General features: G+C 43.2%; 1 protein-coding gene across 1 annotated transcript in view; it reads left to right on the forward strand.

The window, feature by feature from the left end:
• Positions 1–27,955, forward strand: part of LOC126355443 (acetylcholinesterase-like) — a gene marked incomplete at its 5' end in the record, with an annotated part of 69,430 nt that overhangs the window by 39,782 nt on the left and 1,693 nt on the right. Inside the window, one exon of the mRNA XM_050005751.1 lies at positions 9,772–9,904. Coding sequence (XP_049861708.1) covers positions 9,772–9,904 — 133 coding nt within the window. The remainder of the gene's footprint in view (positions 1–9,771; positions 9,905–27,955) is intronic.

Genomic DNA, 27,955 nt, shown 5'->3' on the forward strand with positions numbered 1-27,955 from the left:
TTCAGATGTGACGGTGGCCCGATGTTAGACTGCATCGGAACATCAGAATAGGCATACCCGTCGGCAACGTATAGCCATCACAACATGCATAACCCGTGAAATTTCATATCGTTTCCTCTTCCCCTTTACGTTTTGCTGTCATGCACTGTATTAATGATTGTTAGGTTGGAAAAACGCATATTGCCTTTAGTCTGTAGATTACAGAATTTCCTAGCTTAAAACTCATTAATGTAATGGTAACTACGTTGTTTTATAATTAACATGAAGACTGCTAACAAATCTTCATCAAACTACTGCATTACGAGAATTAGATTCCGCCTGATAAGACAAATAACTTAACCTTCTTATTACCCAAATACGTTGCCACGTAATACATTCGTCATCAATGTTGTCATACTTTATTGGTTGTAAATACAATATTTTACGGTATAATTCCTGACAAGAAAATTCAATCTACCATTATTTTTTCTGTTTTAATCTGTGACGAAAGTATTTGTACGTAACATTAAGATTTTATGTTTTTCATACTCAGGCGGGACCCAGTTTCTTAAATTTAGACATAAGCTGCGCCTCTCCTCCTTATCTTGGCGTTCTGTAAGTAAGGATCGATCACATCGTGGAGTGGCATGAGGTGCATACATAACCGTCGGGCAGCTTATCTGTAAAATTAGACCATTGATAGAGAGCGTTTTGTACCTGCAGTTGCAGATATGAATATCACGTGTCTATTGAGGTATCTTTCATAGAGACTAAGAGACCGGTAAGCCAGACCATTGCGACAAGTTGATTAATAGCATGTTGGTCCACATCTGGAACGCTGTTCAACAGCGACTCTACGTGAAGAGAATCCCAGAAGTCCTTGGAAGGCTTCCGGATCTGTACACACAGGTCACGCAATTCCCGTAAATTGCGAGCGAGTGACCAGTAACGTTCCAGGTGTGTTCCATTGGGTCCAGATCAGACAAGCTTAGGGACCAAGACATCAGCGTTAGGCCGCTATCGTGGTCCTCAAACCACTGTAGCATGATTGTGGCCTTGTGGCACGGACAGCTACCTTCCTGGAAGACGCCACCGCCGTCGGGAGAGACATCAAGCATGAAGCGGTAGAGGTGGTCTGCACTAATGTTCACGTAGTTCATAATTGTCAAGGTGTCTTTGATTACTACTACAGATCTCATGGAAACACAGATTAATGTCCCCCATAGCATAAAACTACGCCCATCAGCGAGTGTCCGTGACGTGGTGCATGATTCGAGCAGCCACTCGCCAGGAATCACGTTTCCATTGATTAACGGTCAAGTTTCGATTACCTGCCACCCACAACATTCGTAACTGAAGATAGTGCTGGGTCAACAATGGAACACGCAAGGGTCGCCTGACGCGGACGCCCATGTCCGACAATGCACTTGAACGGTGTGCTCCGAACTTTGACTGTACAACCATTACACTCTGTCGTCAAACCTGTGATAGACCGCCGCCTGTCCTGCTTTATAGAGCGGACAACTCTCCGAACTCCACGTTTTGTGGTGAGACGTAGACGTCCAGCACGTTGTCTCCTACTTCCACGGTCCTACAGTCGCTTGCTCACGACAGCAGTACGCGAAAAACTGACCAGCTTCGCCGTCTCTTAGGTACTACATCCCAGGCGCCTGGCCACAATAATTTGCTCTTTGTCAGAGGCACTTACGTCAGTTGATTTCCCCAATCGAGACTGTAATGATTCCTCACTCGTCTCTGCTCCGCTTATATACCAAGCGAGGTGGTGCAGGAGTTACCACAATGGACACTCATTCGGGAGGACGGTGGCTCAGGCCCCCGTCCGGCCATCCGTCGGTAATTTCTCTAAATTTCTCTAAATCGCTCCAAACAAATACCGGGATGGTTCCTTTGAAAGAGTATGGCCGATTTCCTTCCCCATCCTTCACACAATCTGACGTTAAACCCAATTTTCCTTCCTTCCTTCTGCTTATATAATTTCTGTGCCGCGTCGCTTATCCAGAGTGCCACCAGGCAGCATTTACACTTACGTCGGCCAATGGTCATAAAATTTTGTCTCATCAGTATTAATTTCGATTTGATAAAGTGCTCATTGAAGTTCAAATTTATAGGATAATTCATTCGTATGGGTTTAGTTTACGTTTAAGAGGTCTAATCAATTTAGTCTTTTGGACGCTAAGCTGTTTATTGCAAGACAATTAAAACACACAACAGTATCCAAACAATCACTAAATGAGAAGATGTTAGGTATGTAATACAGATATGCAGGGTATTAGGTAATGAAACATTACCGTTGCGAACTACATGCATTGAAAAATTGGAAACATCGATGAACAGCAAGACAGAATCCCTACAATGAAGGATTAACTGTGAAGAAAGAAAATACTTGCCATCTGCTCAGACATCAAAATTGTTGCAGGCTTATTGCCTTGGTACCATTAAACTTACCTGTTCTTCGGGAGATGACTAGTCAGTGCTATACAGTGAGACAAGTGCTTATAAAAATCAATGGATTCCCATACCCGGGAAGAGGCTGCAGCGTGGTATACATAGGCAGGTAGGGCCGAATACTGGGATGCTGGCTTAGCATCTGTAACCAGAGCAACATAGAAGTGCGATCAATCTCAGATTATCGGTTTAAGACCCGTGATGCTGTCAGCAGCGTAGCGTGGACAAGATGGTGCCAGGAATTCGCAGGTATACCATCACAAATTAGCAGCGGCTAATAAAGTATCTTTACTCTTCCACGCCCTCAACAGGACAGCCCTTCAATGATGTCTTGCATTGTCGGTGATAAGTTCTCCAACCAATGGTGCTCGGTGTTACAGACTCATGGCTTTCAATAGATCTTCTTGGTTCCTACTTTGTTCATCCGTCAAACGACGCATTCCGCCCCAAATACGTTGGAAACGGAAATTTCTAAGTTTAGCTGCAACGTGCTTCTAGGATCAGCAGGCTGCGTTCGATTCTTTGTTTTCTGGTGTCGTTTATTGTGATTTTGTTCCATCCAACCACATTCGTTCTTCAGAGATCGACGTATGCGAAATCCAAGTAGACGGACAAGGTTTCAGTATGGTATACCAAAAATACATCTGCGGGAAACGGCTGACAAACAGATAACCGGCCATTTCCAGGAAGACATCATCATGTTATGATTTATTTTCATATGAATCGTACACAGTTTCTCTATAATCGTATAGAACTATATCCCTTGAAAATAAAATCACTTGTGTATCATTTACATATGTACATTCCTATTGCGGGAGCAGAGAATTTCTTAAAGTACGACAGTCTGCACGGACCTCTGAAAGTAGGAACTGTATCAGATACCTTTCCAACACAACTTGTCATATATATCAGCCGTTTGATCAGAACAGTGGAAGAACTGCAGTGGACAACAGCAGCACGCGTTTGACCCAAGTCGTCGGTCGCGTAACTCTGCTTTCCTGCCGGGCACTCCTGAATTTCTGCCAGACGTAGGTACTGATATTACTTGGAAATCTGGTGTGGATAGTTGAAGAGATACGTCACTGAGTGGAAAGTTTCATGGTTGTGACCTAGTGGATACAAAGTGTTTGCAGAGACTGTAACATCAATAACTGTTGCCCTCTCTTCCATTCTGAATCAGTATTTGTATTAATTTCAATAAATTGAATCCTTGCTCGACTGTGAATTCGATTTTGGTTGTTGGAAGTTTTAAGTACTCAGTAATGTTCGTGTCGATAAGCAGTAACGAACAATACATTGCACAGTAGCGCCTGTAAAATCCTAGCTGTTTTTTGTTGTACTTTCCAAACCTATAAGGCTGGACGAATAGTTTTTGTAGCTGTACCCTGGGAAGTGCATTTTCACGACGCATGATAGTGATCAGAGCCACTTCACTCTTCTAAATTATTTACAAGCATTAGAAAGATCATCTGTTGGTAGCCAGAACAGCGTTGTAATATGTGTATTTTTCATGTTTCACATATCTATGAAATTGAAAGAAAAGAGAGAAAAGGTATAAGATTCTTTTACTTAAGTTTTGTACACTGTCAAATCACCTTAAAGCGACCACCTGTAAAAACCTGAATAACCACCTTTTGCAGCGCCGACCAATGCGTGACTTGCAGGAGAAGTGGATAGGGTTCCACAAGATATTGACAGGGATGTGGAGCCATGCCCACTCCAGTGTCGTTTCTAGCGGCGCTAGGTTTCTCGGTTGAGGATCTATGGAGCAAACAGCTCGGCTGAGGTGATTCCATAGATTCTCGAGTGAGTTTTTCCGGTGAGTTTGGTGGCCAAGGGAGTACGGTAAACGGCCTGGTACTCTTCGAACAACGCGCATACAATGGGAGCTGTGTGACACGTGGCATTGTCCTGCTGGTAGATGCGTTCGTGTCGAGAATAAATAAACTGCGTGTAGGGCTTGACACGGTCCCCAAGGATAGATGCATTCTTGTGTTGATCCATCGTGCCCTACGGAATGACGAGACCATCCAGAGAATTCTGCAACATTCTCCAGACCATAACGCTCCCTCCTCTGACCTGCAACCTTCCGATGATTGTTGCAGGATGTCTGTTTTCAGACGTTTCACGCCACTCACTCCAACGGCCATGAGTCATCTGGAAAGGCCACCTGTCGCCCCTCGGTGGACCTCCAATGGCACCGATGGGTGCATAATCCAGGTGTCTGCTGCGGAGGCCGATACTTAGCAATGTTCACAGAACTATTGGATGCATGATCCAGGCGCCTGCAGTGGAGACCCACAAATAGCAACGTTCGCTGAAGGATCGTTGAGGTGACGCTATTGGCAGCCCTTTGGTTCATCTAGGCCGCCAGCTGCTCAACAGTTGCAAGTCTAGTAGGCCATACATATTTCCCCAGCCGTCGCTAGCTTCTGTCATTTATGGCTCGCGACGCACCACAGTTGCCTTGGAGCCGATTTTGGATTGTGCCACTTTGCCATGCACGTTATAATTTAACGACGGCGGGATACGAACACTTTACAAACATAGCCATATTGGGAATGCTTCCATCTTAACCCGAAAGCCAGTGATCATGACGTTTTGGATGTCAGGTAAATTACTCTGTTTCCGTATTACGACAGGAACTGCAATGTTTCTTCCGTGTTGAAGCTGTGAGGACAGGTCGCCCGCGCCAACACGTCCGCGCAGCTGCGATACAAGCCACCAGCGAGAACCACCGGGGCGACGGGGCAGCAGACGGCGTCGCGGCACAGTCCTCAATCGGACCAGCTCACTGCAGGCGCCCACCGTGTCGTGCTATGGTAGCTCAGTCGAACAGTTGGCTTTCAGCCGTGCTGAGAAGAGGACGTGCACGGGGCTCTGTGCGGCCACGATTAAAGTAACGTTCCATGCCCAGTACTCACGACGTAAGGCATACCAAGTAGAGCGTTTCCTGCGTGAAGAAATGCATGTCGATCCACTGGAACTTATCGATATACATCTTTCGATCGTCTCAAGCACAGTTTACCTGAACTTGTCGGTTAAGCAGCGTTCGAACGACTTCTTCGCCGTTCCACCGATGAATACAGTTTTTACCACTCGGACGGCAACGTGGGTGTAGTGACTGTCGACCATGCAGCACTCACAGTTCGGAACATACGAGTCTTCGAGCTGCCGTTTGAAGTTCCGGCCACGGTTTTCGTGAACGCACTGCGGCCTTACAGGGAAGTATTAAGTCACGTGGAAGGAAAGTGTCCTACGTTCGAAACGTTTCATGTACTGAATGGAGTGCGTCAGATGCGAATCGAAATGCGTAAACACATCCCATAGTACGTGACCGTTGGTGGCTGTCGAGAGACCGTCATTTATGGCGCTCAACCACGTTCTTGCTCAGGATGCGGGCAGGAAGGGCATGTACATTCTGAATGTCTGCAGCGACGCCTCTTCCAGATACCATGTGTAGACACGACGCCTCCATCGCAACCGACAACGCTGCCCATTACATACGTCGAGGCAGCGAGGAACATGTCGGAGGCAGACGTTGTTCCGTTCCATTTGCGACTCCCGCGAGCCCGGTTTCCGCGCCCACGACGACGCAGCCCCCATCCGTACCGCCGCCGTCTTCGACAGCAGCGACCACGTCTCCACCCCAGCTGTGTGAGTCAGGAGAGCATCAGAAAATCGATTCGAGCTCTGACACGGACATGTGGGAGGTGGTGCGATCCACAGGACGCGGACACTCGTTCCCGCAAGCAGAAGTCGCCCAAGCCACAAAAGAAGGCTGTCTGCAGGAAATGGGGACACGTTGCAGGAGGATGAGGAAAATCCATCTGCGGCCAGGGCTGTGGACCACACACCAACCGTTGCCGGTTCGGTGCTGGCAACGTGCGCCCAACGACAAAACCGAGTTTTAGATGCTCATCTGACCGACGAGCCCCCTGGCGATTTTGCGGCTAAGACATCGGATGAACGTCATGCGTCGCCTAACGTACCACACCTCTACCTTGGTGACTGGGCGTCCGAGATGGAGATGGAAAGAATGATATCAGAATTGAGCGTCAACTAGATGCCCGCGGCCGGCGGATTGGCGGACAATAATCTTGTCTCAGCCGATCAATAATACATACGGTGCGTGTTACCGGGACGGTCAGACGGGCAACGAGAAGCATACTGGCTTATACGACTGCGGGATACGTCATCGCACTATCAAATGACCCAGGTGTATCAGATAGGTACAGTCAATGTCAACGGTATTAGTTTCAAGATCAGCACTCATTTGTTAAAGGATATAATTAGGGCGGCGGACATTGATATCGTGTTTCTTCAAGGGGTGGCTGTTTATGGATAGGAGTTTTACGTCAACCCGACATCTGACGGTGGTGGTGGTGGTACGGCCATACTACTACGTGATGGCATCGAACCAACGGGTATTCAGTTTTTGCCATCAGCGAGAGGCATTGCGCTCACCATCGGTGCAGTCCGCCTTGTGAATCTGTATGCCCCGTCTGGTACCGCGAAGCGTAGAGAGCGAAGGATCTATTACTCCACTGAGGTGGCTCCATCGTGTCAAGGCGCTACAGAGCACCTGGTGGTGCGTGTGGACTATAAGAGCGTCTTTCGCCCTGAAGTTCAGATCCCTCACCATGCCCCATATCCAGCCCTTCGTGCTATAGCCAGATACACGGACGCTAATTCACGGTGACCGACGTGGATACACACACTTCACCAGCCACTCGGCCAGCAGATTGGACAGGATTTATATCTTCCGGGTCTTCGGGCAGCAACTATCGGTGCTGAGCTGTGGCCCACTGCATTCGCCGACCATCAGGCCTTAATCTGTGCCGTGACTCTGCCACAACAGAGGACCTTGGACTCTTAACGTTAAAATTCTCCGCGAAGAGGCTTGGCGTGTAGCCGTCACTGGCACCTGGCACAAATGTGAGAGACGGCGTCATACATATGATTCCACGACAAGATGATGGACATATTGCGCCAAACCAGCTGTTCGCCGCTAGCTCATGGCGTATCGACGAGACAGGGCGCTTTGGCTCCTATCCACCTCTGAGTATTACCACACGGTCTTGCGGGAACTAGCGTCGGAACAACGTTGGCCGCTGTCGACACCGACATGCACTGTTTCATTTGTGGTACTGCTACCGACTGCTGGCTCCTCACACGGTGCATGTTGGCATTGTTGCTGCGACGGACGCCTCAGTCCGTAGAGCCCACCGATCTGATCCATCCCGACGTCACCTACTTCCCTGCTACTCGTCGTAACGCCACGGTGTGCGTTAAGGGTAGGGCATTGTCATACTTTTTTAATGAGAGCGTTTCAGGATTGTTACATTAGTGGCATTATTTAACGAGTAACTACAGGATTTTATGGTGCAAAGCGTCATGTGGTACGCTCTATGAGAATTAGTTGGGGTCGTTGTTTGCGCGCCCTCCAGAACACTGGGGTGTACCGGGTGTGAGAAGAGACTGAGATATCGTACATAAAGGACTGATGAGAGACATCAACGGTAATTATACGGTGTTTCACCCTCACTGAACTAGAAGACGACCAAGACATCCCACCGTCTTCGCTGCTGTGGACACTCCCGAGAAAAAAAGATAGAACAGAAAAGAATACAAATAAAAACATAAGAACAAACGTACAACAAATAAAATATTGTACCCCTTCCTTAATCCTTTTCTTTTTTTAATAAAATATTCAAAGGCATATTTAAGTTTTGTTCGTGGGCAGAGACTGAAGTGGTGGCGCACGACCGTTCTACTTAGCTTTAGGGTGAAAGTGGCGGTGACACTAGCTTTGTTTTTAGGTTAGGTAGGTTTTTCGGGGTAGTTTGGGTGATAGGGGTGATAAGGACCAACGCCTGAAGTGGAATAGGTCCAAACAAGTGGAAGAGGTCGGAACACTATTATTTAAAAATAAAGAACAAAAACAGAAAAATAGAGAAGGGGGTAGACTAAAAGAGAAAGTCGGTAGAGCACTTGCCAACGAAAGGCAAAGGCCCCGAGTTCGAGTCTCGGTCCCGCACACAGTTTTAATCTGGCAGTAAGTTTCGTACCAGCACACACTCCACTGCAGAGGTAAGATTTCATTCTGGAAACTTTTGCAATACCTGCAGTTCAATAAATTTTCTAATTCGGAAAACTACAGAAGTCTTACACAACGTAGCGTTTTTATCTGCATATCTGAATTTCATTTTATTTTACATCTTCGATGCTTTATATTTAAGAACAACTTCAGAGTATTCTTTCAAATTTCAGGTCGTAATAACTACTAGAAGAACTGAAAACGATTTTGCTTTAAGTAAACCTGGTTTAACAGAGATTATGTTACGTCGTTCTCTAGTGTTTAGTTTAGACCAGTGTAAAAGTTCTATCAGTGTTACACAAATTCTTTTAGTTTTACACATTCACCATTTGGCTTATATGTGAATAAACTAGTTAGTGACATCTAACGATGTTAACACACAATGTATTGGAACATTGCCCTCACACTATTAGGTGGACCCTAAAATCTAGAGACCATGGGATTCAACTTGATTTATGGAAATATTATGTAACTAGGTATTTGTGATCTAGGATTAACTTTATGTTTAAAAGTGCAGTTACGGTCTTGTTTATATTTTTCGAATCCGTGACGGTTGTAAATATGTTGTTGTTGCTGTTGTCTTCAGTCCTTAGACTGGTTTGATGCAGCTCTCCATGCTACTCTATCCTGTGCAAGCTTCTTCATCTCCCAGTACCTACTGCAACCTACATCCTTCTGAATCTGATTGGTGTATTGATCTCTTGGTCTCCCACTGCGAATTTTACCCTCCACGCTGCCCTCCAATGCTAAATTTGTGGTCCCTTGATGCCTCAAAACATGTCCTACCAACCGATCCCTTCTTCTAGTCAAGTTGTGCCACAAACTTCTCTTCTCCCCAATCCTATTCAATACCTCCTCATTAGTGACATGATGTATCCACCTTATCTTCAGTAAATCTTGTAAATATATTAACTTGTATATGCACTCTGCTTGTTTTGTGTCAGTCAATTGTTTTCGCCTGACGATGACCTAAGCAAGTGAATCAGTTCCTGAATACATTAAACTCTTTCAAGTTTAGGCAAAACTTATTTATATTGGTCACCCCTCCGAAAATTATGTTCATTACGTCTGTTCGATCTGATAAATATGCCCCAGTAATTAAAATAGATGAAAAGAATGTTGCACAAAACATGTTTTATATAGGCACCGTAATTTGGAACAACACTTACCCTCCATTCTGGAATTAATTGAGAAGGTTAGAAACTGGCAGTTTCCAATTTTTTCAGGCGTAAAACATTCCGGTGAGCTGCCGTTCCTCTTCCTCAGGGAGGATACTGAGTACAACTTTGATCCCGTGTCAGAGGAGGAACAAGTGCGTCGAAGGGTACTTCGATATTGGACCAATTTCGCTAAGTATGGGTATGTTGAGTATCAGATTGTACAGTCTTTGTCTTACCATAAAGAAATAACATACACTAAGCTTCCTTGAATAACATTCATGTGATATGAAGTGATACGGAAAGTCCACACGTGGTTTTAAAACTTGTAGGATAACATGCTGATTCTTTTCCTTGTCGCTCAATACCTTAGAAACTTTTCGAATTATATAAGCTAATCAAGTTGTTTTATTTGAAGCTTTTAAATTCATTTTTTATAGCTCCCCAATCACTTCCTGGAAAAATAACTAATAATGGGGGACGAAACATTGACAAACTGGAACACTGAGATGTGCGTGAATAGCTTAACTGATGAGGGTTTACCCCACTAATGTCAACAGTTAGACAGAAGTTCGATTCAGCACAGTGTTACAGTCTGTCAGAAAATTATGATAATCGTTTCACCGGACGTTATTATATGACTAACAAAAACTCGGAATAACATAGTTACTTGCCGATGTCCCTCTTCAATGTTTACAGAGCGTGAAGGTATACGCCAGTGTTAGGAAAGCAGACTCCTGATCAGTCATTATGCAGGTGATCAGGACACAGGATCCTGAGAGGCCTTTCAGATTCAGAGTTCCTGTGATTTTCCTAATCTCCATGACGCGAATTTCACGATGGTTCCTCAGCCAAGGACATAATACTTATGATAGCAGGCTGTTATTTGTCTCGTTTGATTTGTACAGAACGACAAGCATACCAATGTCACCTAATGTTTTCATACTTGGTATTGCTGTCTCGCCTGCAGTGGCTCAAGCTAAGACATAAGAGCTATATTAAATGAAATTTAAATCAGGCACAGATGCTGGCTATATCAATCATACAGTAGCTCTCTGTTAACAAAATAATAGCCTAAGAAGGCAGGATGCTAAGATTTCTGCCACCAATAGCTACATTATAATTCCCTACATGTCATATTGTAACCGACATCGCCTTTACAAGTATGGTAATGTCTGCAGTGTCCAAACCATACATGTAAAGGTCGCTCCACGAACGTGTAGTAATTCCCTGATTTTTGCCTTGTCGACTGTAGACCCCTGATCACCATTACCTGTAACTATTTAACTAACAGAGTGAAATGAACCTACAATAAGCAGCGTCAACCACAGTGAATGCAACAATGTTCTGGGTGCCGTTTTCCATATCTCAAATGTTATTAATTCATTTCACATTTAAAGACAGATGCGGATAGTCTGCCGGATTCATTATCGAGCATGTTGTACGTAATTCACTCAGGTTATTAAAATTCCCACTGACTAAAATGTTACTCAGTCCTTACTCACTTTCACCAGAAAGTAAACCACTTTCAAAGCTAACACGATTTTGACTGCTCATAAAAAGTGAGTGAAGACACTCAGAGCAACCCAGAATTAACGACGAAATACAAGAGTACAGCTAAGTCGCTCTTTTCTCTTCTTGAGAACACACTGTCAGGGGGTATGTAAATGATTAGAGTTGCAATCCTCTATGCAAGCAGAGTGCCAACCAGACTGCATTACTGTTGTTCAAGTTTAGAGTTTTTACCAGGCCTGATAGGGTACATGGGAGAGGGGGGGGGGGGGGGAGGAGGGGAGCGTGAACAGTGTTAGATGTTGAGTGAACATGCAAAGGAGACAAAGATGGCGCGTACTCATATGAGACAGCGTTATCAGCACGTGATAGAATTTGGAGCCTCACTGTGGGTCTCCACTTGGTTAGCCGGTCGAGTCGTTCAGTATCCAGATTTGTTGTGCATTCGGATATGACAATGGCCCGATGTTGACTTTATGGCGCATTCGTCAAGCTACTGGTGGACGACGTCTGGTCACCACAAAGGAGGACAGCCGTCTTATGCACCAAACTTGTCATTGTCCCTTCGTATCTGCTCCCGCTATCCGAAACAATGAATGGACTCCCTGTCACATTCTGTGTCGTCCAGAACCACTGGTCGGAGGCTACCAACAGCAGGACTATTGAATTACCAGGCCTTAGGTAGGTGGCTGTTAATATCAGAAAACAAACGACGCTGTTTGGCGCTGAAGTAGATCTTTGCTCTTTTTGAGAACTGCTGTATAGGAAACATTGCCACAGAACGGCGACGGCCTGGTGGGATATAATGAGATATCCGAACACATGGTCCACTGAATAGAGGAACTGGCCGTCGCTACTGGTTCCTGGACACCGGAGGCTGTGACGGTACGTTCAACTACGGAAGGCTTTAACGGCACTGGGGCTAGGCGCATGAATAGTTCGGGCCCAAAGTGTAATGCGTGAGATGGATGAAATGCCCTTTGTGTACAGTAGGGGCACTATGCCTTGTAAACACTCTAATTTCTTTTGTCAGTGCAAATCAACTGAATTAGTAAGATATGTAGTTGGAGAAGATAAAAAAGAAACAAAGCGAGGAACTGCCCATCTTCCATTTGTGGATGCCGGACCCGTGTTTTTGGACAGGAAGATGGATGACCAGTTCCTTTTCTTTGGTACTTTGGCTTTCAATGAACGTGGTTGTCCAGCTCAGAACTCTGTTGTCCTTGCTCAGGTCTCAGCAAAAAATAAAAAGTCAAGCCGTCACCAGTTCAAAGGTTGTTTTCAACACCACCGTGCTTTAGAAGCGTGGTACTGCTAAAGGTACTGCTACATTGTCTTTCTCCCACCATTAAACTGTCTTACTTAGAGTAATCAGGGGATTTACATTTTAACACAGACTCCGAACGACAGTGCTGCTTGACATTTTTGAGGTGAAAGAGAAGATAAGTGACAGAAAGAAAATCCTGGGGTTGATTGGGAATTTACTCCTGACACGCATCCATAGAGTCAACGGTGTACACGTACACAGCACGTACTATGGGGGACCCTTATATGAACATTCGGTACCACAATATTACGTATTACACGATACACATTTCATAGTATAGTAAATGTAAAAATACAACTTTTAGTGCTCTATATTGTCTCAAGTAGCACTGTACAAATGATATGCAAAATTTAACACACCTTTTAGCCAACTACAGCTCATTTGAATGCAGTTAAAAAGAATCTTTAATTAGTGGAAAAGTATCTTATTGTAATCATCAGTGTGACGAATTTACAGAAAAACTATTATTTCACTTGTGTAACTATCAGACAGTAATCATTTAGAAATGTTGGTGTAAAAATCAGTTCAGTCATTAAACTGGAAATTAATTCTCAAAATTCGATTATTTCATAAAACGCGAAAATTAATGTTTTGAGCATATTTATGGCTAACTGGTGCAGTGAAAGTTACATTCAACCACAAGAGATTATGTTTCTATAAAAACTCAAATCAGATTCATTGAAATTAATTCTGTACTTTCGAGTTCTAGAACTTTCTGTCATGAAGAAACTATTATTTTGATCATTTTGTCAAAACGAGGTTATTTTGTAAAATTTTAACCTCAGAATCAATTTCGCATTATGTAAAGTACTCCAAACTATGTTAGCAGCAAAATTCCTTTTTTTTATATCAAGTACTGTTAGTCACACTTCTCAATCAGAATTTCGATACTAAATTTGAAACGCAATTTTAGAAATAACATATTGTTATAATCAGTCATTTATTATCTTCAAAATTATAACTGTAATTTCTTATGAAACAACCGATTTTAATAGTAACTCAATTTATGTCACTTTGTTGAAGAATACTTTCAAAGAACTTGTAGTGTTAAGAAACTATGCAAGCAGTGAGCCTAACAGCTCGAGGGTGGCAGCAGACCGGCAGTAGAGTGGCAGTTGTTTTCAGTTACTTCAAGTACATGATCTGTAAAATCAGTTTTTTTTAGCTGTGCATTGTGCGAATGTTCTGGACAATATAAACATCAACACAAAATGCAAACTATGCGTTGGTGTAAACAATTAACTTTTCAAATTGACTCTTGGGATTTCTGCACTAAAGTAATTAATATTTTCCACCCCAATTAACGACGAATGGCGGAGAAAAGTCCTCGAAACCAACAAGATAAGTACACACTCTCAATAATTTAATTGACCTTAGCACAGACCCTTAATCTACGAGTATGTTAAACGAACATTTTAACTAGAATCTGCTAAAAAGTGTCAGAAACATTCGTTCAAAAAGTTCCGAACCTGACTTTATTCCTGGTGTATAATGTACATGGTCTAGGGGTAGCGGCTTTGATTAGCAATAAAAAACATCTTCGGTCCCGAGTTCGAGCCTTGCCACCATTTAAATTTGAAATAAAAATCGTCAGCAGTGGTGGCCGAAGACTTCTGGGATACGAAGTCGCCCCTCATTCAGCCAATGGCCTTGTCAAAGAGGGTGGAGGAGCGGACAGAGGTTTAGGGCGCTCCCTTGCCCGTTCGGCGGAAAAGTACCCTAAAGGCGGAAGAGCCAGTAATGATCAATGTGATGAGGATACAGAAGGCAATGGAAACCACTGCATTAAAGACACAGATGTGTATCCACAGAGCACGTGGCCTCAAACTGGAAAAGAGCCATGATGATTTCTGCATTGGCAAAAGATTCCGGACTACTCCACCACTCGGATCTCCGGGAGGAGACAGCCAAGGTGAAAGTGGCGATAAGAAAAAGACTGAATAACCAACGAAAGTATAACGTTCTACGAGTTGGGACATGGAATGTCAGAAGTTTTAACGTGGCAAGAAGCTATAAAACCTGAAAAGCGAAGTGCTAAGCCTCAATCTAGGTCCAGGGGTTCAGTGAAGTGAAACGGAAAGAAGACAAGCATTTCTGGTCAGATGAGTACAGAGTAATATCAACAGTATAAAAATAGTATAACGGTAGTAGAATTCTTTATGAATGGGAAGGTAGGGCAGAAGATGAGTTACTCTGAACAGTTAAGTGATAGGGTTGTTCTCATCAGAATCGACAACAAACTAACACCGACAACGATATTTCAGGTGTACATGCCAACGTCGAAAGCAGAAGATGAAGAGATAGAGGAAGTGTATGAGGATACTGAAGGGGTAATACAGTGCATAAAGGGCGATCAAAACCTGATAGTTGCTGTTGTAAGGGAAGGAGCAGAAGAAAGGGTTATGGGAGAATATGGGACTGGTACTAGGTATGAGAGAGGAAAACATTAATTAAGTTCCGCATTAAATATCAGTTAGTAATAGCAAATACTCTGTTCAATAATCACAAGAGGAAGAGGTATACTAGGAAAAGGCCGACTGATACAGAAATATTTCGGTTAGGTATGTCATGTCCAGACAGAAATACCCAAATCAGTCATTGGATCATAAGGCGTACCCAGGAGAAGATGTAGACTCAGATCACAATTTAGTAGTGATGAAACGTAGGTTGAAGTTTAAGAGATTAGTCAGAAAGAATCAGTGCGCAAAGAAGTGGGAAATACTAAGGAATGAAGAGGTAATCTTGAAGTTCGCTGAGGCTACAGATACTGCGACAACGAGTAGCTCAATAGGCAGTTCAAACTTTTAAAGAGGAACGAACATCTCCACAAAGGGCAATCGCAGAAGTTGGAAAGAAAACCGTCGGTATAAGAAAGGTAACGGCGAAGAAACCATGGGTAACAGAATCAAAACTTCAGTTGATAGGTGAAAAAAGGAAATACAAAAATGTTCAAGGAAATTCACGAATAAGTGCAGGGAAGCTAAGGCGAAATGGATAAATGAAAAATATGAAGAAATTGAAAAAGAAATAACTTTCGAAAGAATTGGCCCAGGATTAAGTAACGCCAGAGCAACCTTCGCTGAAACTGAAAACAAAGACGGTACCGTTAAGAGAGCAATGGGAATACCACTGTTAAATGCAGAGGGAAGAGCAGATAGGTGGAAAGAGTACATTGAAGGCCTCTTTGAGGGAGAGGACTTATCTGATGACGGGATAGAAGAAAAAAATGGAGTCGATATAGAAGAAATAGAGGATGCAATATTAAAATCAAATTTAAAAAAGTCTTTGGAAGACTTAAAATCAGCTAAGGCAGATTGGATAGATAATATTCCATCAAAATTTCTAAAATCATTGAGGGAAGTGACAACAAGACGACTATTCACGTTGGCGTGAAGAACGTTTGAGTCTGACGATATGCCATCTAACTTTCGGAAAAATATCATCCACATATTTCTAAAGATTCTAAGAGCCGACAAGTGCCAGAATTATCGCAGCATCAGCTAAACAGATCATGTATCCAAGTTGCTGACAAGCATAGTTTTGCTGAAGAATGGAAAAGAGAACTGAGAATGTGTTAGATGACGATCAGTTAGGCTTTAGGAAAGGTAGGCGCACCAGAGAGGGAATTAGGACGTTGCAGCTGGTAACGGAAACAAGACTAAGGAAAAATCAAGGCACGTTCATAGGATTTGTCGGCCTGGAAAACGCCTTTGAAAAATAAAATTGGTGCTAGATTTTCGAAACTCTGAGAAATATAGAGGTTAGCTATAGGGAAAGACAGGTAACATACAATACGTACAAGAACAAAGAGGGAATAATAATAGTGAAAGATCAAGAACGAAGTGGTCGGATTAAAGAAGGGTGTAAGGGATTTAGTCTTTCGCCCGTACTGTTCCATCCACATATCGAAGAAGCAATGACGGAAATAAAAGAAAGATCCAAGAGTGGGATTTCAATTGAAGGTGAAAGGATATCAATGATACGATTCACTGATGACATTTCTATTCTGGGTGAAAGTGAAGAAGAATTACACGATCTGTTGAATAGAATGAACAGTCAAATGAGAACAGAATATGGACTGAGATTAAATCGAAGAAACACGAAAGTAAGCGGGAAAGAGAACAGTGACGAACCTAAGGATTGATGGTCACAAAGTAGATGAAATTAAAGGATTCTACTACCTAGGCAGCAAAATAACCAATTACAGACGGAGCAACAAGGACATAAAAAGCAGACTAGCACTGTCAAAAAGGGGGTCCTGGCCAAGGAAGTCTGCTACCATCAAACATAGCCCTTAATTTAAGTAAGAAATTTCTGAGAATGTGCATTTAGAGCATAGCATTGTATGGTAGTGAAACCGGGAAAAACAGGAACAGAAGACAATCGAAGAATTTGTGATGTAGTGCTCCAGACGGATGTTGACCATTTTTGTTGGACTCATAAGGTAAGCAATAAGGAGGTTCTGCGCTGAGTCGGAGAGGAAAGCAGTATGTGGAAAACACTGAAAATTTGGGACCAAACTGCTGAGATCATCGGTCCCTAAGCTTACGCACTACTTAATCTAACTTAAACTAACTTACGCTGAGGACAACACACACACACACCCATGCCCGAGGGAGGACTCGAACCTCCGACGGAGGAAGCCGCGCGGTCCGTGACAAGACGCCGCTGACCGCGCGGGGGAAAAAACACTGTCAAGGAGAAGGGACAGGATGATAGGAGACCTGTTAAGACATCAGAGAATAACTTCTTTGGTATTAGATGGAGATGTAGAGGGTAAAATTTGTAGAGTAAGGCAGAAATTGGAATATGTCCGGCAACCAATTGAGGACGTAGGTTGCGAGTGCTACTCTGAGATGAAGTTGGCACAGGGGATGAATTCGTGGCGGAGCGCATCAAGCCAGTTAGAAGACTGATGATTCAAAAAAAAAAAAAAAAAAGAGATCGTCTTCAGCGTGGTAGATACTGTGGCAGCTTGAACTAACGACGGTAAACAAAAGAAGTGCTTGCAGCTAGTCAGTTGCCAGCAAGCAGTGTTATGCCGTGGACGTATGACGGTAGTGTTCCAAGGCTATTGTGTCACAAATCGCATTGGAGCAACACTGTAAATCAAGTGTTGAAGACATTCTCCAGAACTTTTCGAAGAAAAGAAAAGTGTCAGTAATATTTCTCCTACATACCTTGACTCCCTAACAAAAACAACCACTCCTGGACGCCTTCCGCGATTTGACTGAAATTGAAATGCAAGATGCGGACATTTCTTCTCGGGAAAAAAATCATCACACGCGATGAAACTTGGTCGTATCGATACGAACCTATCACAAAAGAACAAAGTGTAGTTTCACATGAAGGGAGAGTGCTTTGACGACTTAACCAACATTTAAGCTAAGAAGAATTTTTCTTACAATTTCACGTGATTGTGTGAACATTCTGTGTGTAGTACCCAGCACGTCCTGCTGCCAGTTTTACTGTTCGAATAGTATCTGAAGTAAGTGATCGTTCGACAAGAAAATTAGTCTACTTTGCTTATTTTTATTCGGTTATGACGTAGAGTATTATATTTTGGGGTAACTTTTCCCATTCTAAAAGGATATTTTTGGCTCAGAACCGGGCAGTTCGGGCAGTAAGTGGCGTAATCTCGAGAACTTCTTGTCAACCCCTGTTCATTAGTCTGGGTATTTTGACATTGGCCTCACAATATATATATTCTTTACTGTTGTTTCTTGTCAATAATATCAGCTTATTCCCAAGAATTAGCAGCTTTCACTCAGTTAATACTAGGCAGAAATCCAACCTGCATTTGGATCGCACTACCTTAACTCTTGTGCAGAAAGGTGTGCAGTATACTGCTGCATCAATTTTCAATATCCTACCACAAGAACTCAAAAATCTTTGCAGTAATCCACGCACTTTCAAATCGAAACTGAAGAGTTTCTTCATAGGTCGCTCCTCCTATTCTGTTGAGGAGTTCCTTGAACAATTAAGCTGATTCTTATGTTATATCGTTTATTGCGTTTGCTTACACTGATGGATTGACTTTTTTGGGTTCATAAATATTTTGTTTTATCTGTTATTACTTTTATGTTGTAATTCCATGTACTGACACGTTCTAGATCTTCGAGATTTGCTCCTCAATTTGGTCCTACGGAACTAGACGTGTAAATAAATAAATAAATAAGAACTCGCACATGTTTGAGCCTTGCGTGGCGCACTGTTGTTGGTGTTCCACGCATTAGTACGTCGAATGTCTGTTCGCTGCGGGACAGCACTTTGTGAGACCCTGTGTATGGTGGCTAGAGGGCTGGATGTATGGTGTTATCACGTATCATTACAAATTCGCACTGGTAATGGTCCATATGATAAAGATTCTTTCTTTATGTGTGGTGACGGAGGTACCACATACATGTTCTGAGTATCTGTTTTTTTATAAATAAAACTGTCTTTTCCTGCTGCTACTTAATTTATTTATCCAATACGCGTTTCGGCTTATCTTGTTCTATGACATCATCAGTGGGATTTATAAGGGTACAGTTTTATTATATTAGATTATGAAACAGTTAATGTCACAATTTTTTTGTAAAAAAGTAATTACTTGAGATCTGCTGATCTGCGTTTCCTCACATCTGGTCTTGAGGATATTTATATACTAACTGCGGAGGCTGGCGACGCAAACAAAATTGTTGTGTTCTGAGTATGTTTACGAACTTGGTTCACTCGTGTAGGCAGATCAGTGTGTGCTGCGTCGAACGTAGGATGTGGATATTCCACAGGAAGCAGTAGAGTTTCGCCATATGCTAGCTCGGAAAGTGACTAATGGATGTCATCTTTGTACGCCAACCGAATGTCGAGGAGCACCAGTGGTAGTGCCTCAGACCAGGACCCACCGCGGCACATCAAAGCTGCCTTCGTAGTCACCTCTCAGCCAGTGTTTTCCTTTGGGGGTGGTAAGATGTGCGCATGCGATCGGTGCTACGCAGATGGCAGAGGGCTGTGAAGAGGGATGACTTGAATTGTCGGCCCTGGTCCGTCGTGATTTGTTATGGGATTCAAGTGTACATGATCCACATTTCTGTAATGTGCCCGCCTTCGTTTCTGCTGTAATATGGAAGGTGCGTACCGCCTCGACCCACCTTGATGTTCTATCGATGGCCGAAAGCAGTTACAAGAAGGGATCCTACTATGTCGATATGTACGTGTTTGAAACGTTCTTTGGGTATCGGAAAGCGTCCGGGATGTGGCTCGGGATGTCGGCCTGTTTTGCTTCCATGGCAGGCTAACCAGCCTTATGTCCAGTCTCTGCAATCTTGCTTAACCCCATCCCACACAAACCGGTCTGTCACAGGCGTGTTGTTCTGTGGGGGGCTCGACATGTATGTTGAAAATGCCTCGCTGCCTGCTGAATGGCACGATGGGCTGTATTCTGCCTTTCACAGCAGTGTTAGCTCGGTACTGGGTAAGGTTTGGGGTTCAATTCGAGATTGGTCGTCTGACCTGTCGTGAGTTCGTCGATGGAAGGATAATTCACTTATTCAGTGGCCATGAGTTCACAGTCGTTTTGTAACGAAATTGAACTGATCCGTGAGAGGTAATCTGCAATTACGTTGTCTGCCCCTAGAACAGGCAGACGTCACTTGTGTACTGCAAAATCAGGTCTGGGTGGCGGAAACGGCGCGGGGTGACGTCTTGATGGGGCTTCGTGTTTGTGTTCACAAGCAGCTTATGGTCGGTGTAAATAGTTACGTTCCGCGTTCTGTGTCTTCTCGAAAATGTTTGAGCACAGCGTAGCTCTTGAGCAGTCCGTAATTAACGGCACACAACTTACACTAGGTAACTGTTAGTTTCTTGGAGAAGAATCTAAACGGACGCGGTAAGTCGTAGAAGATTTGCTGCGGAGTGGCCCCCACTGCTATGCTACAAGCGTTTGCTGCAAGTCGCGCATTCGCTAGGGTGACAGCCTTAAGCAGTTGTTGTTTCGACATGTGAAAGGATTTTTTCTTGCTTGCCATCCACTCGACCTTTTTATTGACGATTTTTGTCCTCTCCGGTCAGCGCGTCTGTCTGCAGCGACTGAAGTAGCCTCATATGGTAGGTTACGACGGTAAAAGAGGTTTAATGTGCCGAAGAAACGACGTAAATCGTGCTACGTCTCCCATAGAGGCACTATCTCGGTGTGGCTCAGGAACGTGACCTCAGCTTATTTGGAATTTAGCCTCGTTAATGACAACTCTCATCCCCCTTCACGGAGGTTGACTAAGACCGGCTCTAAATGAACTGAGTGGTCTTCGAAGTTATTGCAACAGATGAAAACATGGTATAAATACGTGTAGCAGCGTGGGAGGTGGAAAAAGAGCCGTTCAGTGAATACTCTTAAAACATTTTATTTTAATCAGCAGTCTTCTGACAGGTGTGATGCAGCCCGCCACTAATTCCTCTCCTGTGCCAACCTCCTCATCTCAGAGTAGCACCTGCAACCTACGGCCTCAATTAGATGCTGGATGCATTCCAATCTCTGCCTTCCTTTACAGTTTCTACTCTCTACAGCTCTCTCTAGTACCATGGAAGTTATTCTCTGATATCTTAACAGGGTCCGATCATTCTGTCTCTTTTTCTTGCCAGTGTTTTCCACATATTCATTTCCTTTCCGATTCTGCGCAGAATCTCCTCATTTCCTACCATATCGGTCACGCTAAGTTTTCAACATCCGTCTGGAGCCCTACGTCTTGGATACTTCGATTCTCTTCTGTTCCGGTTTTCCCACAGTCCATGTTTCACAACCAAACAATGCTGTGATCCAAAGGTAAATTCTCAGAAATTTATTCATCAAATTAAGGCCTTTGTTTGATACTAGTAGATTTCTCTTGACAGAAACGCCCTTCTTGCCAGTGCAGTCTGCTTTTTATGCTTCGTCCGTCTTTGGTTATTTTCCTGCCTAGGTAGAAAAATTCCTTAACTTCATCTACTTCGTGACCATCAATGATGATCTTCCGTTAAGTTTCTAGAGGATTTTCTCTTTTCTGCTACTCCTCATTACTTTCGCGTTTCTTCGATTTACTCTCAGTTCATTGTTTGTACTCGACTGTTCATTCCATTCAGCAGACCATGTAATCGTTTTTCACTTTCACTGACGACAACACTGTCGTATCCTTGATATCCTTTCACCATGAGTTGTAATTCCACTGGTGAGCCTTTCTTTTATTTCCATCATTGCTTCCTCGATGTGTATATTGAAAAGTAGGGGTGAAAGATTGCGTCCCTGTCTTAAATCCTTTTTAATCTACTTAGTTCTGCCGTTTGTCTTGATCTTCTGAGGACTTTATTAGTCGATAAACGACAGCGTCATCTGCAAACAACCGAAGACGGCTGCTTAGATTGTCTCCAAAATCGTTTGTATAGATAAGGAACAGCAAAGGGCCTACAACAATACCTTGGGGAACGCCAGAAATCACTTCTGTTTTAGTCGATGACTTTCCGTCAGTTACTACGAACTGTGACCTCTCTGACAGGAAATCACAAATCCAGTCATAACTGAGACGATATTCCATAAGCACGCAATTTCACTACGAGCCGCTTGTGTGGTGCAGTGTCAAAAGCCTTCCGGAAATCCAGCAATACGGAATCGAATTGATAACCCTTGTCAATAGCACTCAACACTTCATGTGAATAAAAAGCTAGTTGTGTTTCACAGGAACGATGTTGTCTAAACCAATGTTGACTGTGTGTCAATAGACTATTTTCTTCGAGGTAATTCATAATGTTCGAACACAATATATGTTGTAAAATCCTGCTGCATATCGATGTTAGCCTGTAATTTAGTGGATTACTCCTACTACCTTTCTTGAATATTGGTGTGATTCTTAGAATCTCCCCATTTTCCCTGGTTGTGGATCTTGAACTAATCTTTGTTCTTGGGCGCTCGGGAATTTAAAGGTAAGCATGAGAATTTCGCGCTTTAGGTTCGTCTTGGTTTCACTCATTGTCGAATATGGTATTATGAGTGACTTGCCTTGGGTTCTGAGGTACTCTCTTCCAACTCAAACCTTATCTTTGCCTGTTCGCCCAGATGACAGAGGATGTTCGCATTTTTTTATGATTCCGGATCACTAGAAAACACTTTAGCCGTGGCAAACCACACTGTCGGGCGGTCTTTGTAGAATGGTGGTAGTCTGTGATAGTTAACACTCGAAGGTTAAGCTTATGGGACCCACGTATGGGATATCAGTGTACGTGACGATGTCGCAGTCGGTTGTTCATAACGTGCCCCTGGTGGCGCGGTAGTTTAAACCTATGTACCACTAATTGAAGGGCTTCTCAGTCGTGTGCCCCTGTCAGCATTCGTTTCGTGGGATAGGGTGCTTGCTGGCCGGTAAAACCGATGCGTAGCTGGTTGCGGCGAAGCGGAATGTGGCTGCTCTTGCCCAGAATGCGACGCGGTCAGCATGGAACCAGCACTTGCACCGTGTTGTGGTAGACACTGACACAATAAGTACTTTGTGGGGCCAAGGTCCGGTTTCAGCTGTGGCGGAAATGTTGCGTAGTGTAGCCTGTTCGTCTGTAATCACAGCTGGTAGCGTTAAATAACACTCGCGTTATTGCAGACAACAGGTTTCTACAATGGGACGTTGACTGTTTTTTTTATATATATTTTTTATTGTGAGAGTAACTGTTGGGCTGTCTCATCTTGGAAAACACTGACAAATAGCGTTGAACTTATTTGACATTTCTTTGATTGTATGATTAGTATGGTTTCTTTCATTTCAACAAACAAACAGTAGCGCTCCTGTGTCAAAACTTTAAACCTTGCTCTATACAGTGACATAGCCGATGTGTTCCTGTCATTTACAGTTTGTAACAAAAAAGATGAAATCTTCCTCAACACCTGCGGATACTCGCTTTGTATCTCTTCCCGATGCTGGAAATTTCTTCTTTATTTTTATACTTCATCACGATAATTTTTCGAGTAATTACAAATCATTTATTACTTTTCTCTTGAGCATACTGCGCCGCCTGCTGCTGTGTTCATGAAATCTTCCTTGGATGCGTTACGTGGAAGTTCTGCTTGTCCAGTTGGCGTACTTAAATGAGCTCTTCATATTATAAAACAATTAACGAAAATTCGTATATGTGAGCGCAAATATCTGAACGAACATGTTATAGTGAGTCTGCACGAACTCTTGCTGTTGGTAAAGTACGGTTGCGCTGCAAGATGGGTGACAAAGAACTGTTTCCAAGACGTAAAGATTGTATCTGCAGGAAGAGGTTCTGGACGGCCTTGTCCTGGTCTTCAAATATCTGCTACTGGGTGATAAAGGAAACAACCTTCGCGCGAGTCAAGAACCTTCAGTGACTTATCGCCTTCTAACTTTCTGATGTCTCGATACGCCTCGAGTTCTGCCTCGTCTTTCTCGCTCGTCCCGGAATGAGCATTTGCACTGTAAACAAACCACTCATGAAACTATAGTACTTGAAAGCTGCTCCCTCAAAACTCTAGTCGTGTTACACAACACGTAAATCGAGAGTCCTGTTGCCATTCTCCATTTCATGGAGTAATCCCAAGCGCCTGCATTTTTTTCCTATCATATGTAGGCTCATTCTCTAATTACTTTGACTTCTCAATAATATGGCAAGTAGCAACGAGTGGTACATTTTGTGGAGAAACATACACAGTCTGATCAAAAGTATTCGGACTCTTAGTAGTGGACATGGGGGAGTGTCCACCCTCCGCCTTCGTGACGGCTTCACCTCCGTTGAGGACGCTGTCAATGAGGTTTTAACACTTTAATGTTCGTATAGTAAGTTGCCGCCTCTTTAATCTAAGAATAGATGATCAATGCAGCTAGCCGCTGTCTCTGTGTATCTTATCTGTATAGATGTGTATCTGTTGTCCTTAAGAGCCCTTCACCTTCACACATAAGTCTATACAGTAAAGTAAGCCCTCCCAGTTCTTGGCTGATCCGTGATAACACAGGCGAAAAATTAGACTAATGGAGGATTATTAGTATTATCTCTATTTTCATTCGCTCTCTCTCTTTCTCTCCTTTATCTATGTACAGTTTTTAATATAAGATTTCATTACGTGATATAGTGATAAAAAGAATCAGCCAAATAGAATCTTTGGTGGAGTCCTTCGTCTTGGTGATCAGCGGCTGGCTTGCTGTAAGAGATCTTTACATTTATTATTACTGTTAAACACTGCAGTCAGTCGGGTTAATCAATCGTTTGGACAATTTGTTCCTTTTACGAAAGATTGCGAATTCCAGATGTGTACGAAGCCTTTTTGGACGATTTAACACAGACTCAGTGATTGCAGGCTCTCTTCGACACAGCTGAAACTTCCCCACTAATTACAGGGCCAACGTGATCAACAAATGATTCAGAAAAAATTCATTCGTTCATTCACTCCAGACCAAAAAAGTCACAAACCTTATGAATGGAGGAAATCGTGTATTAAATCCATCTCCATTACAGGTCCAGATATCCGGTGATTCCACGCCTTAATTATTTTCCTTTTAAAATCTCTTTCTCTTCAAAACAAACCGCTAGCGGCACAAATGTTAATTGGCTCGCTTTAGCGATAAGAAAAGCAGAATACATATCTCTCAGAAACACGTCAATCCCTCAATAGATACTCCAGAAGCTGTCCTAGTTCTCACTGCAACAACCATGGAGAACGCATATATGCATCTCTGTTATTTCAAAGAATAAATGCACTAGAAAATACTTTGGCGTCGAGAAGCTGTCGCCGCACATATTACGAGAAAATCAGATCAGATAACTTTTCCAACGTGAATGAATGTGGATGGTTTGACTGAAAATGATTAATTGGTGCGTAGTAGAGGGTATTTGCTGTGGGGACATTACAAGGAGTCTGAATGACTAGAAGAATTGTAGCCTATTCTCGCTCGAGAGCCGTTGGGCGTTGGAGGCTGGAGCCAATTAAACGTTCTAACTCATGCCGAGGGTCTTCCATTCGGTTCAGATCGGGACTCTGGACGAACCAAACAATTTCAGAAACGTTGTTGCGCACGTGTCATTGCCTCACAGATATTGCAAAATGATAGTGTGCATTGTCATCATGATATAACCACAGTCTGCGAATTGTTCTTTTACTGTGCGCAGTACATTACACTCAAAACTACGTTCATATCCGTCCACAGTTAACGGCTTCTTACGCGCAATAGGAGAACCACACCCTAACAAAGAAACACACCGTCACACCGTAATACTGTACTTCATTGTTAGCACTGCACTTGATAACAGGTAACGTTCTCCAGCTATCCGCCAAACCCAGCTCTTCAGTAGGGTTACCGCAAGGTATAACGTGATACACCACTTAAAAGCACTCTTTTCCGTTCACCCACCTACCAGTGGTGTCGCTCTTTGCACCACCTCATGTGTTGCTTACCTTGACTACAAAAATGTGGGTCTAACGAGGAGCTGCATTGTACCCCATCCTTCTTAACTCCCTACACATAGTCATTGTTTCAACTGGACTAGCTAGTATCGCTTTGGAAGTCAAGGAGGAGGAGGAGATTAGTGTTTAACGTCCCGTCTACAACGAGGTCATTAGAGACGGAGCGCAAGCGCTGGTGAGGGAAGGATGGGGAAGGAAATCGGCCGTGCCCTTTCAAAGGAACCGTCCCGGCATTTGCCTGAAGCGATTTAGGGAAATCACGGAAAACCTAAATCAGGATGGCCGGTGACGGGATTGAACCGTCGTCCTCCCGAATGCGAGTCCAGTGTGCTAACCACTGCGCCACCTCACTCGGTTTGGAAGTCAAGGTTGATTCCTTACTGTCGTTTCATGCGATTTCTCACTACTATCCTACACAATGTTCAAGGTCTCTCTCTGTCAGTATATGAGATCTACCTGGTCTTAGTATAGCGTTTCCGTTTCACAGAAACATTCCTAATAGTCGACTTGGGCAGCTTTATAAGGTTTGAAACGTAACCGATGAACCTGTTACTCAGGTGACATCCAGTAACTAGCCCACGTTCGAAGTCACGCATCTCTCCTAATCGTCCCATTCTGATGTTCCTGCTTCTCTGCTGATAACACTATACTCCCGATCTCCTTTTGTATAGGCGGGTCCGCTTCTCATGACATCTAGTGGTCGGTTTCATATTACATGTGGACTTTCGAATTGTTTTGATCTGACAGTATACGAGTAGATCCATAATTTCTGCCGAGACAGGCAGTTTAAGTGGTCGTATTTTCTTTGATACCACACATTACAGAGAATCTGAACTGTTCTGAACTGCCTGTAAGACACTTATTCCATTACAGAGCTATAGAGGCATCTTACTCTTAAGAGAGGAAGCTCGGTAACGTTTTACAGTACACTGTCACTATAGACCTAGTATCGGGGGACACAGTGGAAAAAAATTATAAGTGATGCCAACTTTTGGCAAGACCTAGCATTGTATTCCCAGGACGTACGAGTAGCCTTGACTTCTACGTTCCTGACCAGTACCAGTGCACGGTGGGCATGTCATTTTGATTTTAGTAAGTTATCATTGTGCACGTCATAGACAGAGCAAGTTACGTTACCGTTAAATAGTCTTTTGTCTCGTTGTGGTACCGTCTTTCCCTCTGCGCTGTGTGATATCTGCTTAGCTGAAGTGTGGCAGATGATGGACGTATTCGGTAGTGCTGTGTTGACTTGATTGTATCTATTAGATGAAAAAATATTTACTGTAAAGGATAGCAAGGGTAAATGTTATGTATATATTGGAAGGCGTAAGGAATATAAATTTTGAGTAATGTTATTATTTTTGAAGAGAAGAAGTTTGGGGTAAGAATGCAGCACTGCACAGCTACATATGATTGTCAGCTGATTAACGTGCTCAGAGCTACGAAAGACACCACCCCACTTCCCTGAACCGTGTATTATTATATCAACTGATTAACCTGTTTGAATTTTATAGAAATTCTATGTTAACATTGTATCCTATTTAAAAGATAGTTCACTTTCTAAAGCATAATACTGTTCGAACAAATGCTGCGTGTGAAGATTACGCGAAGTTTTAGTCTGTCTTTTTGAATACGTGCTTCATTCTAAAATCATTATCTTGGTATATCATTTTATAGAAAAAGCTACTTTCCCCATCCCATTGTTTAAAGAAGGTTTATCATTACACGTTACCACATTGCACCGTATGGTGTGCCACAGTTTGTATTTTGTCTGGAAATTTTGTGTAAAAAATAGAAATCTAGCTCAGCCGCTGCTTGCCTTCTGTTGCTGTTATGCTTTAGAGAAATTTGCAACAATGTTGTCAAGACACGAGGTAAGTGGAAATTTTGATAAGGCTAAGATAATAGTTTTACTTCAGTTGTGCATTTAATATAAAGACAAGTTGCATTCACACCAGTCACAGTACTATTCAAATAGGTTCTGTCTGTCAAATGTTAGCATA

The sequence above is a fragment of the Schistocerca gregaria genome, chromosome 3 (assembly GCF_023897955.1).
Source record: "Schistocerca gregaria isolate iqSchGreg1 chromosome 3, iqSchGreg1.2, whole genome shotgun sequence".
NCBI classification, from domain to species: domain Eukaryota; kingdom Metazoa; phylum Arthropoda; class Insecta; order Orthoptera; family Acrididae; genus Schistocerca; species Schistocerca gregaria.